The sequence below is a fragment of the Lycium ferocissimum genome, chromosome 4 (assembly GCF_029784015.1).
Source record: "Lycium ferocissimum isolate CSIRO_LF1 chromosome 4, AGI_CSIRO_Lferr_CH_V1, whole genome shotgun sequence".
NCBI classification, from domain to species: domain Eukaryota; kingdom Viridiplantae; phylum Streptophyta; class Magnoliopsida; order Solanales; family Solanaceae; genus Lycium; species Lycium ferocissimum.
The window spans coordinates 26068001-26082909 of NC_081345.1; the positions used below are offsets into that span (position 1 = coordinate 26068001).

The 14909-nt window shown below is 35.6% G+C and overlaps 1 protein-coding gene across 1 annotated transcript; it reads left to right on the forward strand.

The window, feature by feature from the left end:
* The first annotated feature begins 9476 nt into the window (after positions 1-9476).
* LOC132051984 (protein IWS1 homolog 1) lies at positions 9477-14461 on the forward strand. The gene is made up of 11 exons (XM_059443302.1): positions 9477-9735; positions 10331-10835; positions 11033-11152; positions 11360-11580; positions 11679-11808; positions 11894-11956; positions 12046-12123; positions 12626-12720; positions 12819-12884; positions 12991-13144; positions 13777-14461. Exons 1-11 carry the CDS (start codon positions 9716-9718, stop codon positions 13873-13875), a joined length of 1551 nt encoding a protein of 516 aa, XP_059299285.1. The 5' UTR covers positions 9477-9715; the 3' UTR covers positions 13876-14461.
* Positions 14462-14909: the final 448 nt, after the last annotated feature.

Sequence of the window (14909 nt, forward strand, 5' to 3'; positions counted from 1 at the left end):
GTGGGGTGGTTGTGTAAACAAAAAAATTAAAAAATTAATTTTTTTTGGAGGGGTGGGTCCGGGAGGGGGTCACAAGGGGTGGGTGGTGTAAATAGCCAAAAAAAATTAATTTTTTTTTTAAAAATAGTTTTTTTGGAGGGTGGTGAGTCGGGGGGAGGGGGGGAGTTGGGTGGTAGAGGAGTGGTGTAGTGGGTAGAGATGGGGGTGGGGGGGAGTGTTAGGGTTTGGTAGGATGGGTGGTGGAATATAATGCCACTTGTGGGACTTGTTTTCCATACTTTCACTAGGAAAGTCATTTTCCTCATTTTTAAGGAACTTGTTTCCCTTAAGAAAATATTTCTAAAAATTTTTACCAGACGAACATGAGAAATTGAAAAACATTTTCCGAAAAATGTTTTCCTCCATATACCGAAGACACCCTTAGATAAGTAAGGTTGTCATGGTGGTGTTAAGGTGGGAATGGTGGTGGAGGGGAAACAAATGTTGGTGGTGGAGGGGAAACAAATGTTAATGGTGGAAGAACAAGTGAAGGGGAGGGTAAAATGTGTTGGGGGCACGGAGGTGGCATGCCACGCACGTCCACCTCATCAAATGTCATGTGGGATTGGATGTCCACCTTGTACAGCTCTAACGGAAGAGGGGTATATTTGAATCATATATATAACGGTAAGGGTGTTTTTGAACCCATAGTATAACGAAGGGTAAAATTAATCCTTTTCTAAAAGGTCAAAAACTTGATATTTTGTTAGAGATCAATTACGAGTCATATAGTTTTGGTAGTAATATTTATAAGGGTTTGATTGGTATTGAATGTATCGGATGAGATCCAAACTTATATATATATATATATATATATATATATATATATATATATATATATAAATATCTTAAGCTTTGAAGATATAACGCATCATTACATTAGCCTAAGCTATATAAATGTTTGTTTGACTTATGGACGTAGGTTATACTCCCTCCATTTCATAATAAGTGACTCTTTTAGCTCATGCACACCCTTTAAGAAATTATTTATTTTTAGAAAATTATGAGTATTTTTACTAAATTATTTATTTTTAGAAAATTATGAGTATTTTTACTAACTTACCCCTAATTAATGCTTAGAAAAAGAAAAGTTATTTAATGATTCTTGATTATAAATAAGGGTAAGTTTGGAAGAATATGATTAATTTCTTCTTGAAATCTTAAAGTGTCACTTATTTTGAAACAAAATAAAAAGCCTAAAAGGTCACTTAATGAGTAAAGAATAAATTTCATCGTCATACTGGAAACATGTATACACATATCACTCTCTTCTGTAATATTTGTACTTGAAAAGTGTTATATCCCGTGTTTTTGCACATTCGGAAAATTTGGACATAATGGTGGTTTGCAAGAATAAGGCTATGTTTTAATTTCATGTGGTGTGTATGTTGTTACTTATGGAAAATAGTGACACGAGAACATTGGAAATGGCCTGAGGGCAAAAATTGGAATTTCGAAAATTAGTTTCGGGAATTACAAAACGAGATTTCTAATGGATTGGGCTAAAAAAAAAAAAAGGAGGAGAAAGAAATTGAGGCCCAATATTTAGAGGGGTGGCCGGCCAACATGCCTTGGCCCAAACCCATGAAGTTAGTCATGTGACTAAATCATGTGACTAATTAATTTATATAAGGAGCTAACCTTCAAGAAAATTCAAGAAACAAAGCAAAGAAATTGAAGAACACCTCAAGAGAGGCATTCGGCTGAACCATAGAAAAAAAAAATATTCCAAGCCTTCAACTTTGATCCATAAATCTCATCCTCCTTGAATTCTTGACAAGATCAAGACGCTCTTCGACGTGGTATAATTAGTTGAGCGAAAGGACGACGTTTGTGGCAAGAGGAAAATTTGAGAAAAAGGTAAGAATCTTAATCTTTTATGTTATGGGAGATGTGAGTATGTTATAACGATTAGAATTGAATAGAAATCATGGAATTATTATGTGTGTGTGTGTGCATGGCCGTGTGGTGCATGTGTGTGTTGTGGCCGTGTGGTGTCTTGCATGAAGGGAGATGGATTAAATTATTTAGTATGTTAATTGTGTTGTTGAAGTCTTGTGATGAAAATGGAAGGTTAATGGTTCTAGTGGGCATGAGAAAATTGTTGTTAAGTTGTTGTCGGAAAGTATGTGATTTTAGTATAGTTTATGTAATTATGAAAATGAAGTTGTAAGATGCAAATTGTTGTTGTTGTAAATGAATTTGGAAGATAAGAATATGTTGTGGATGTTTATGTCGAAGGTTGGAAGTTTTGGATGAATTACGATTTTGGTGGAAAATTTGTATATTTTGTATATCTTGTGAAAATTTTGTAAAATGATATGGAATGCTTCCAAGTCGTATCGTAATGATCTTGATTAGTAAGGAATGTGAAATTATTGAGATGAGTTTAGAAGTATGAAGCTGGAGTAGAAGTTGTTGCTTATGTAAAAAAGAAGACTATTTATGCTATGTTGTGTTTTGTGGTGATCGTTATTGTTGTTGGTATTGATGTTGGGTTGGTTGTTGATGTTTGGAGCCGAGTTGAATCTCGGGGATGTTATATGTATAGGGGAGATGCTGCCCAAATTTTTGTAGGAAAATATAAGTTAAGATTCAAGTTCTAAAGGCTTGAAATTTGCTAATTGGTAAACATGACCATTTGTAGATTTTGGAGCAAACGGGATTTGAGTTTAAGCGAGCGTAAGGCGCCCATAAGGTATGTAAAGCCTATCTTTTCTTCTTTTGGCATGTCCTAGTCCTACTAGGTTAAGATCGGAACCTCGGGGATAATTCTGCTCTTGGAAATCCGAGTTCGATTTGGCATACTATTCATTCAGCGCAATTGAACTATAATCCTTATATTTGGCTAAAAGAATGCTTAAACCTTTGTAACTTTCGCAAATGTATTTGAATCGCTCCGAAACTCTTATGAATAACCTTAGGGAGCCTAATGTTTGTAATTTATGTCCGCCGCCTCGACCTGACCCGAGGTGGGCCCTCAAGTCCTGAGACTTCCCTTATTTGATTCGTTTGACTCATTTTCGTACGACGTGAAAGGAAAACGTTGCCTATGACTCTGAGGTCCGTTGGAAATATCCTATAACGTTATTTGAACGCTCATTACTATAATTGATACTAAATTTTTCCGAGAATGACCTACGATGTGTTTTTCGAAAAATTGATAAACTAAAAGTCCGTAACTTTGATATATTAGTTCTGATTAACTCGATACTCATTTTGAGCCTTCTGAGGCTAAGGTATAGGTATAGGAAATTATGTGTCGAGTCTTGGGATTTACTTTTGATATGCATATGGTTTCGCACTATTCCCTCGTGCCAATTATTATGACTTCGTTCCGCCGCACCCGGGCCGGTCCCGTGATCGTGCGCATTATGACATATTCGGGCAAGATGATGTGTTACGGTTTCCCGAGACCTCGCCATAGGGCCGGTTACCGTTTACGGTGTTATGATGTGATATGGCATCCGATATGTTCCCGATGATTTGATGTGTGTGACGTTGTGATGTGTTCGGAGTTTGTACGGGATTTGAAATTTTCCGGAGTATGATGTGTGTTGTGGCACGAAATGGGCGTCGTGGGTGACCTCACGTTCCGAGCCTTATGCATGACTTTTATTTGCATTCTCGTACATTTGCATTCGCATGAGTTTGATCCGTTACTCGTATTTGTTTCTCGTATCTTTCCGACTCCGCCTCATGATTTGGATTGTCGTACCTCCCGCTTTACATGCTCGCACTTCTTTCGTGCATCGACCCCTTTCTTGGGGTCGCGTTTCATGCCCGCAGGCCGTACGCTACGGTTGGGCGATCCTCCGGTTTAGGCTACCCATTCTGCTATTTTGAAGTGCTCCCCTCGGTCCGGAGCTCATATTCGGTATATATGTTTTGCTATGCATATTCTGTACATTTGTGATTGTTCGGGTACGGCGGGGCCCTGTCCCGTCATATGTTCGTTTGTTCTGTTCTGTTTGTAGAGGCCTGTAGTCATATTTGTGGGTCGTGGGTCCCTGTTTGTTCGCATATGGTTTCGATTTGCGTCCTTAAGCGGCCCCGTTGTTACTATGGCCGATATGGCCCACGTGTTTGTATGTATGTGTATGTCCGGGCGACGTGCATTCCGCCGCCTTTGATTTTGATATGATGATTCCGCACCGGCGACCACTTAGGATAGCATTCGTTTCGCATTTGTGTGATGTCTCACGCCACGCACGAATAATGTCCGCAACGATATGCCCTAATATGACAATCTAGCTTGTGAGTTTGTTTGGGGTGTCCAGATAGGACACCAGTCGCGGCCCACGGAGCTGGGTCGTGACAAAAAGGTTAAGTAGTTTAATTTCATTTTTTTATAAAGTACAGTCAAACCTCTCTATAACAATATCATTGGGTTCGAAATTTTTTGGTTGTTACAGCGAATAGGTGTTATACACCTATAACAACATTTGACATTTAAATAATAGTTGACTGTTATAGGCAAAAAGATACATAAAATCTAATTTTTTATTTTTTAAATTTCTCCTTTAGTTGTTCATGAGTGACGGTAGGATTGTCTGTTTTGTATTAACACAATGCTACCTTTGTTTCTAAAGAAATCCGTGCTAATAAAGAAGAGTTTTGAATTGAATGAATTTTGGTTGTCGTATTTGAAGCCAGTGCTAGACAGTATTTTAGGATAAACAATAGAAAAAGGGTCAGATTTTATTTGTTTTAAAAAGATTAGAAGAAATCAAAGATTTATCTATTTGCTTGCTCTAACAAATGGGATTCGTACTCCTTATTCACATTGTTTTCCTTTTTGAAATCTATGATTACTCCCATATAACAATTATTTTCTTTTTTTGATAATATAATAATTAACCATCTTTATAAAAAAAAATAGAATATCTATGATTATCAATAATAAGTGTAGAGATTTTGACCAAATATTTGATCCTTTAATAAACTGTTTATGACAAAGAATATCATATGAATACATATATTTTCATTATTAAAAGATTTATCTTCGTTATACAAAGTGTGATTAAGCTTAGAATTTGACAATTAAAAATAAAAAATTAGATTTTATGCATATTTTTTGCCTATAACAGCGAAATTTATTTAAATATCCATGTTGTTATAGGTGTATAACAACCAAAAAATTCCGGACCCAACAATGTCGTTATAGAGAGTTGTAACTGTATTTATTTTAGAATCTTAGCATATCAAGAGCTTTATGGATTTCTAGAATGAGAGGGAGAGAGTCTAATTTTGACCCCTTTTGTGGTGATTTTAGATTCAAACTTACCCAATATATCTTACCCCATTGTTTAAAATCATATCAAATTAGGAATGACAATGTTGAGCAAAGTAAGATAATTGAATATGAAATGTGTTTAACGCGTTTAAACATAATAAACAACTACTATATATTACACTTTCATAAGGAATATTAATATTTATAATAAAATTTTAGATCATGACAGAGCAACTAAAATAAGATAAGACAATGTAAAATACATTAAGAATATCGTTATAAAAAAATATTACGTGAGATACAATGACATAATATATTTGTATCTCATATACTAAACTATCAGTAATTACAAATAATATATAATTAAGTTAACTAAATTCAGTGTTTGGATGTTCAGTAAATATTGAATTCATATATTATGTCCATGGAATAACGTTCACTTTCATCATTTAGATAAATTGTATTATGAAAAATGTATTTTTCTTATATATATATATATATATATTTTTTTTTTTTTTTTATGACAAGCGAACCCACAGTCGCTACCCTTCGGATGCACACAGGGTAAACTCCGCTTCTGTATAATAGCTCGCAAACCACACAAAAGAAATAATCCGCACTAGGCAAGCCCTGTGTGACGAGCTCGACCCAGAAGGCAAATCCCCTGCTTTTTGTAGGCAGGGGATTTCGAACCTGAGACCTCCATTATGGAAGCCCCATGCTCAACCAACTGGGCCACCCTTGCAGGTATTTTTCTTATATATTTATTAATTCACGGGATACACACGTGCACTTAAGACTAGTATTTATGATGGTTTGATTGGTATTGAGTGTATCAGAGGAGATCCAAACCCTATTTATTATTATATGTAAATACCTTAAGCTTAGAAGATACATTTCGACATTTTATTTTGTAATATATACCACGACTAAAATGAAGTTAATGTCTATATAATCTTATATTTTTGAGTTGTTTTTATCACATTTTCTCATTTTTTACTCTTTATTATCAAATAAAAAACAAGAAACATGAAATTTATTCTACACTGAAATAAATAATTTTCTAATAGAATCTCTCATCTTCTTTAGATTGGATACACATATACATTCAAATATATATTCTTTTCTATTCGTTATTTTTTTCCCCGATTATCAGAGCATAACAATATATGATGCGGAATTGCAGCTAGTGAAAGAGATGATGCCAGTATATTTTTTACATAGTAGAATTTATTGTTCTATAGGGAATTCAAACAATGACGCTGCATAGAGGGTAATATTGGTTTGTTGAAATATATCTTTATACATATTTACGGACTTAGGAAATTTTTAACTATTGTGTTTGAGTGACAAGGCAAATTTAAATTACAAACCTTATAATAACGACTATGATAACATAAAATACAACGAGGCCTACAAAAATTTTACTTGAAGTAATAAAGAAGAATACATCAAAATGCAAGCGTCGCATCACAAACTGGTGGTTATTTCTTATTGTAAATGAAATGAATATGTAAAGTGAACAATTATAAAATTGTCATCTTTCAAAGGTTCCAACCACTCTTTTTTTTAAAGTGGTGCGGGTATTTAAAGTAAGAAATGGAATAAGTGGACTAATATCCCAAAAGTCAATTAAATAGAAGAGTGAGGACGAATTTTAGCAAAGTAATGATTAGCTCGCCTGAAAATTGTTGTTGAAAATCAATCTTTAAAAAAAATGAAAGGTTTTGCTTTCGTTACCTAACAACTTTTTAATTTACGATCTATAAATAAGAAATAAGAGCATCTAGCCTAGAAGATAATTTTCAAGGCTGTATTTTTTAAGACCCAAAAGTCAAGGGGGTTAAATAAATAAAAAAATTGTGTCTTTTCTTTTCTTTGGTGACATATCTTTGTTTTATTTATTTACTATCATTAAAGCGGAACTAGGGCCGGAAGGAGGTTCATCCTAACCTCTTTGCAAACAATTACATTGTATCAAGATTAAAATTATTTCTTATGCAAATAATACATGTTGAATCCTATTAGCTTCTTCATTCACTTAATTCTTTATATTTTGGTTTCCTTAACAAAAATTATGGCTCTCCAATTAACTGTGATGTTGCTCACGTGTAAACTCCATGCATTTTTTTTTTGGCCGGATGTTTTAAAGGGTTTAATAGGTACAATTTTTCCTACTTCAGATATTCAGTAAAGCGAAATCCAAGATAAGATATTTAAGTGAAAAACTTACCAGCATTTGTTTACATCAAATCAATTAATACACCAGTGTTTATACATATACCACTTTCATCTAATCATAGTTAATTTAATACACAATTTCACCTTGTTATATTTCTCAAATATGATAAATTAATGTAATATGGTAGAAATTTAAGGGTAAGTTTTAACCTGCAGTAAAGACTTACCTTTTCAAAAGTTAGTTGATTCGCTTATATAGGATTACAATGACATGAACAAAAAGTGAATACGCCTAATTTGTTTGCATTTATTAAAGGTCTTAATCTCAATTATTCAGATCTCAGTCATTGAGTTCGTCTATTTTTTAGGTCTGAATCTTAATCATTCAGATCTTAACCATTGAGTGTATTTATTTTGGTTATGTTGCAGTCACTTAATGAGTCTGAATAGATTTGAATGATTAAGATAAGTTACAAAGTCTTAATATCATTACTTGTAAAATAATTACAAATAGATTTATAATAAATATAATTATGATAGGCGTTCGATATCTATTTGTTTGTGGGATAATTATTGTTCGCGGTGGTCATCAAAACGTTTGTGGCAAATACATCGAATCCATAATCATGTTGAAGATTATAATTCAAGATCAAACTTTATAGCCCTTGAATTCAAATACAAGTCAAGATCAAATCCATCAAATTCAAGATCAAGTTTCAAACCTTTCAATTCAAATACAAATCAAGATCAAAGCCATCAAATTCAAGATCAAGTTTCAAACCTTTCAATTCAAATACAAATCAAGATCAAATCCATCAAATTCAAGATTAAGTTTCAAATCTTTCAATTCAAATACAAATCAAGATCAACCTTCAAGAGAATTCAAATACAAGTCAAGATCAAGCTTAAAGACCATTACATTTATTTTTGTAAAGAAGAACTAGAGGAATAATAGAGGTTGTAATATTAATTATATTGAAAAAATATATTACGATTGTTACCATATTTTCAGTCCTGATTATTTTCTCGACACAAATCTTATTATCTACAATATATGTATATATATATATATATATATATAGAGTTTAAATCTTTTAAGAAAAAGATAAATAATATACTTTGTAGCCGTTTGGCCACACATTTTGAATATCAAATTAGATATTTTTTCGTAAATATGAAAATCTCATAATTTGTGAAAACTATCAAAACTTTCTAATGCTTACAATCTTACAAAATGAGCAAATTATACTTCATAAATACGATGTCAAAATATTTTAAGGCGTCACAATAACAAATGCCATATTCTTTCATGTCCAGAACTTCCATGCCTAGAAGATGAGAGTGACAGAGATGCGGATGCTGAGATGGCTGTGTGGCATACCAGAAGAGATAAGATTTGGAATTAAGATATTCGAAAAAGATGGAAATGGCCTCCGGTGGAGGACAAGATACGAGAAGTGAGGCTAAGATGGTTCAGGAATATAAAGCTACCCCGATAAGGAGGTGTCAGAGGCTGACAATAATGAGCTTGAGGAAGGGTAGATGTAGGCCTAAGAAGTACTGAAGGTGAGGTGATTAGGCAGGACATGACACTACTTCAACTCACCGAGGACACGACTCTTGATAGCAGGGCATGAAGGTCGACAATTAGGCTAGAAAATTAGTAAAACTCTATTACTACCTGTTGTTTCTTTAGCCTAAGTTATTTTATTATCTTGCTGATGTTTATGCTTGTTGCTAGTCCTTATTTTCATCTTTCTTGTAGCCAGAGGGTCTATCGAAGACAATACCTCCCCAAAGGTAAAGGGTAAAGTCCGCGCACACACTATCCTCCCCATTCCAGACCCTACTTATAAACTCACATTCGCTTTGTTTGTGTCGTAAATCAACCTAATTTTGAAATCATGCCAAACAAGCCCTTCATAACTTGGTTACCAAAGTAGTAGTGCAAAAAGAAAAGAACCCAAGCAACAAGTGAATACCCAAAAGAAAAAGGTAAGATGAAAAAGTTATAATATGGCGCAGTTAGAATTTTGACCAACGCAAGTAGAGTAAACAATAGCAAGTCCTAAACCTCCATCGCTATATTATCATACTCGTTTCATAGCCTATAAAAATTCTTCTCGATTTCGTTGAGCTACCCCCCCGCTTAACAAAATCACCTCTCTATATATATATTTATACTATTCAACGCATAGCCATCCAAGTATTTTTTTCTCTGTGCATCCTTGTCTAGAGTAAAGTAGCGTAGCGTTCAAGATGAGTTACAACAACGATCCGTAAGTTTTCCTTTTTTTTTCTCTTTTTTTTTTTTTTTTTTTTCGCGAGAACAATGAGTTAGGTTTCAATGGTTTTTCTTGTTTGTATTTGGGGTTTTTTTTTTTTTTTGGTGAATTTGGGTTGTTTCTTGGATGACCCATTTGGTGATGAGAAAAAACGATTGGATTTTTGGTCGATTTGGGTCGTTTTTGGATGACCCATTTTGGTCATAAGTTGAATTAGCTTTTTTGTTGATGAATCGATCTAGATTTATGTTGTTTATTTGCGGGTCGTTTGTTTTTTGGATGACCCGTTTTGATGATGAGTTGAATTAGGGTTCTGATCATTAATTGATCGGAAATTTTGTGGATTTTTTATGTATAGATTTTGGATGACTCTTTTTGGTATGATGAGTTGAATTAGGGTTTTCAATAATCAATATTTTTGCAAGTCTGTTCCTTTCTTATGATTCATTTTGATACAACAGCTAAATTGTGGTTTTTAATGATGATTTTATCTTGAATTTTTTGGATATTTGTGGGTCTTTCTTGTTTTGTGATGAGCTAAATTAGGGTTTCAGATGGTGTGTTGATTGGGTATTTTTTCGTCTTTCAGGTACGTAGATGAGGAAGGAGAGGCATTAGTGGACTTTGATGAGGATGTCCGATCAGATAACGAGCAGGAACAATTCCTTGGTGACAATCTGGACGATGACGATGCATGGGATCAGAGACAGCGAGAACGGTCTCCGACCCCGGTATATGATGATCCTAACAAGTCTAAGCCCAGGAAGCGGTTGATTAAGAAATCTTCTTCGGCTAGAGAGAGCACGCCGGATATTGGGATAGGAGATGAGGATGCTTACGGTGATGACATGGCAGGTCTTGTGCGTGATGAGTCGGATGGTGGTGGTCCTTCATCTTCCTCTGGGAAGAGGAAGAGGTTTGGCGTGGAGTTTAGTGATGAGAAGGGGAAGATGAAGAAGAGGGGAGAGAAAGGACAGAAGAAGTTTAAGTTGAGGAATAATGGGGGTTACTCTGGAGGAAGCAGGTTGAAGGACCAAGATGGCGAGCAGGAGATGAAGGAGATGTGGGATACCATTGCTGGTGGTGACTCTGAGGTTGTTTTCATGTTTCCAATAGCTTTGTAACTTGTCATATTTCAGAAGGAATTCTTTTTCTTTTCAGGAAAAGCAAGAGTTACTAATGTTGTTAGTTTAGTCTATCTAGGAGCTAATAAAGTTGAATGGATATCCAAATTGAAGGTAGTTTTGGTTTTAATGACATGTTTGTGATGTGTTCGTTTTCAAATGTGTAGGATGACCAAGAAGGTCCAAAGACACTGGATGATGATAACTTCATTGATGATACTGGTGTGGATCCAGCTGACAGGTATGGAAGCGACACTGAACAACTGTCTCCCAGCAGGCATGCAGAGGTAGAGTTTTGTCCTTGTAGTTTGTTCCTGCTATATTTTCATCCTCACTTCCCAATTTTGTAGTTGCTTTATGCATGAGGGTTTGTAAAAATCTGTACAATGGTGATGCTTTTTGGCGCTTTCTTGCTTTTCTCTTGAGTGCTTCGGCACCTGTAAAGCCAATTGACGATATGAATGATATATTTGTTTTAATTTGATTCTCTTCAGGCTGAAGAAGGGGAAGAGGAAGACGAAATCAAGAAGCTCTTCAAGGGAGGCAAGAAGAAAAAGAAAACTGAAAAGAGTGCAGCAGAAATTGCACTGCTAGTAGAGAATGTTATGGCTGAGCTGGAAGTTGTTGCAGAAGAGGATGCGGAACTGAATAGACAGTCCAAACCTGCAATAAATAAACTAAAAAAACTTCCTCTTCTCATAGATGTCCTGTCCAAGTGAGTGAGCTTTTCATTTATTTTTCACGGCAGTGACTGAATTTGTTTTTTGGAGGCTAATATTTGTAGACTCATGCTTCCAATTTCTCAATTTGCAGGAAACAACTTCAGCAAGAATTTTTAGATCATGGAGTGTTGACTCTTTTGAAGAATTGGCTTGAACCCCTTCCAGATGGAAGCCTGCCCAATATAAACATTCGTGCTGCAATCCTAAAGATCCTTAGTGATGTATGACCATGGTTTCTAGATTCATGTTAGTTATGTATCTGTTTGCAGTAATATTATTTGACTTGATACTTCTATGCTTCTGTAGTATCCAATTGATCTTGAGCAGCATGATAGAAAAGAGCAGTTGAAAAAGAGTGGTCTCGGAAAGGTACCTTTCACGTAGAAGTGGTAATGTAATAGCTTTCTCAATGGAGACATAAGGGGGAGACTTATTGTTTACTTGCTTGTTGGATGTAGGTTATTATGTTTCTCTCGAAGTCAGACGAGGAGACTACATCTAACAGGAAACTTGCTAAGGATTTGGTTGACAAATGGGTAAGTTGGATTTAACTACTTATTAATTTCTTCTTTCCCCTCGTGGAAGGAAATATAAAAAGAGGGATTATCTGTTGGGGGCCTGGGCCTTAGCTTTCTCCATGTATGGGAGTGTGAATAATTCTTTGGCTGCTAAAATGCTGAGTTGGTTTTCAAGGTCATCACTGTACCTGGAGAATATTTTAGGCAACATCTTTCCAGCTTTAGCTTATTCTGTTATTCAGCTATACCCTTCTGCTTTCCTGGGGAGTTTGGAGAACTGCAACTCATTGTGTATTTGGTAGTTCGAAATAAAACGGTTTATAGGATTTTATTTCTTTTTGGATAGGTCATATCTTTTTAATAGAATAATCCGTATGTATTTAACATCACAAGAGGGTATCTTCTTACTGGAAAATTTTCCACCTAAGAACACAAAAAATTATTATCCATTTTTTGTTCTTGCACAGAATAGGTGCTTATCAATGTGTATAAAACTGAAATTTGGTTGTGTTTGATCCAGAGTCGACCAATATTCAACAAGAGTACAAGGTTTGAAGACATGAGAAACTATGAAGATGAGAGAGCTGCTCAATACAGGCGGCCTTCCTTGAAAAAGTATCTAATATTTTTAGTTCTTCTAGTGGTCTTCATATCAGTTGTCTAAGATGTCTGAATCTTTACCGTCCATGACTATATTTTCTGTCTTGTCACAGACCCATGAATAAAGCATCTGGAATGGACTCCAGAGACGATGACCTTGACTTGGCTGGATATTCACAGTAGGATGTTCCGACTTTGCACCTTTTGATCCTTGTATCTTTGAATTCGGTGTTGTCCCTTGCATCGTTATTTTTCTCAAGGTTTAACATGCTACCAAATCTGCAGGGGCCAAAAGTCTGGTCAGTCATCTGGCAGGCAACTTACATCACGGCCTGAAGCAATGTCAATGGATTTTGTGGTGCGTCCGCAGTCTAAGGTTGATCCTGAAGAAGTTAGGGCCAGGGCTAGAGCAATGGTTCAAGACCAGCGCCGAATGAAGGTGTGTGCCTCTTGCTAAGTAAATTTGTATTTATATTATTTTCTTCATTTCACTCTCGTCCATCTCGGGTTCTTGGCACTAGGGAGTAGAGATAAGTAAAAACAAAAGGGATCTTGATGCCTTTTTAATGGAACTTCTTACTTCATTAAAAAAAAAAGAGTAAAGAAAAAAGATAGTAAAGGGGGATGCTTTTTATGATGAAGCCTGCTGATGTCCTTGTCAGAGGAGCCAGTAAGCTTTCTACTTAAAAAATGAAGTGCTCAAGTTTGGTGTTCATCTTGGACATTCCTCTTAACTAGGATGCTCTTTTGAGATCCTTTATTTGGAGGAAATAATGTGTAAATTGTAATGCTGGAGTCTCTGCTAGACTTGGTTTCAGTGAATAGATTTTGTTGTGCGCGATAACCTGATATTTATCATCCTCTGTACTCGGTTTTTGGATTGTATCATCCTCTGTACTCTTTAGTTTCAGTGAATGGGGTTTATGGTGTGAGATCACCCTATCTTTTTCTCCTTTTGAGTACAACTATTTTAATCTCTGGAGTTTGATTTTTGTTATGATGTTATTTCCTTTGCTGCTACATATTAGGAATAGCTTCTCATCTAACACTGAATTCGTATGTTCATTGCAGATGAATAAGAAACTGCAGCAGTTAAAAGCTCCAAAAAAGAAGAAACTCCAAGCTACAAAACTCAGTGTGGAGGGTCGTGGCATGGTGAAGTACCTCTAGGTTCTAGATATTGTGCTTGCCCTTCTTATTAGGGTAGGAAGCCTGTCGGCTCAGCTACACAACAGTTTCATGCACTGGAAGATGGGTGTTTTTCTGAGCTTAGCATCCGGACAGTGGCTAATCGCAGTGCCTTGTGAATGTGGGACATGGCCATGTCATTTTTGAAACTAGTTTGAGGGGTTCTAGTACGTTATGCTGATGATTGGTCGCCATGACTAGAGGTGCTGTATCTTATTTACTTTTGTTATTCCTTCCTTGGCAGTTCCCTGAGGATGTCATCTTCCATGTAATATGTTGGTGTGTCAGCTAGAAACCAAATAAAGAATGGTAAGGTAGCTGATACCCATTAATTTCGTTTCCCAGTTTACAAATAAGTTTTCAAGTCATTGGTGTAATGGAAGTCATGGCTGTTGCTATAGGTGATGCAGCTTGGAGTATGTTATTGCCGTTTTGGAATGTATTATGCTGTTTTCCTCAACATCTTTTGCCTGGGTTCTACCCTTTCATTTGCTTGTTACATTAAACTTGAGCTAGTTGAGAAAAAGATCTCTTTCTTCACAAGAAGGCAAATTGTACTTTTTCCTGTTACATGGTCATTTATTACTATTGGAATCCCTCCAAATTTCACCTAAAGCAATGACTCTTCAGACAGACCTATAGAAACAACTTACTTCTGGTTGTCATTGTTGTATGTTATAGGGAAAACTGTGAAATGGACCCCCTTAGAGGTCCAGGAAGCGCTTTACCTCATCAATGGGCTTATCTTGCTCGAATCTAAATTGGTTGGGCCATTCAACTTTAGATAAGTAATAGTTAAACTGAAGCAAAATAAAAAAAAATAGACTTTAGTGGAGTTGGCCTCTTCTTTTCTGGTAAATCTGATATTTGTCCTCTTAATGTCCAACTACACTGAATTCTTTGCCTAGAGAGCAACCAAAATGAACATAACCGTCGCTTGTATTGAGAGGAAAAGTCGAGAGACTTTAATCACTATAGCATGCCAGAAACGGGGAGGTGGTTAGACTTATACCCCT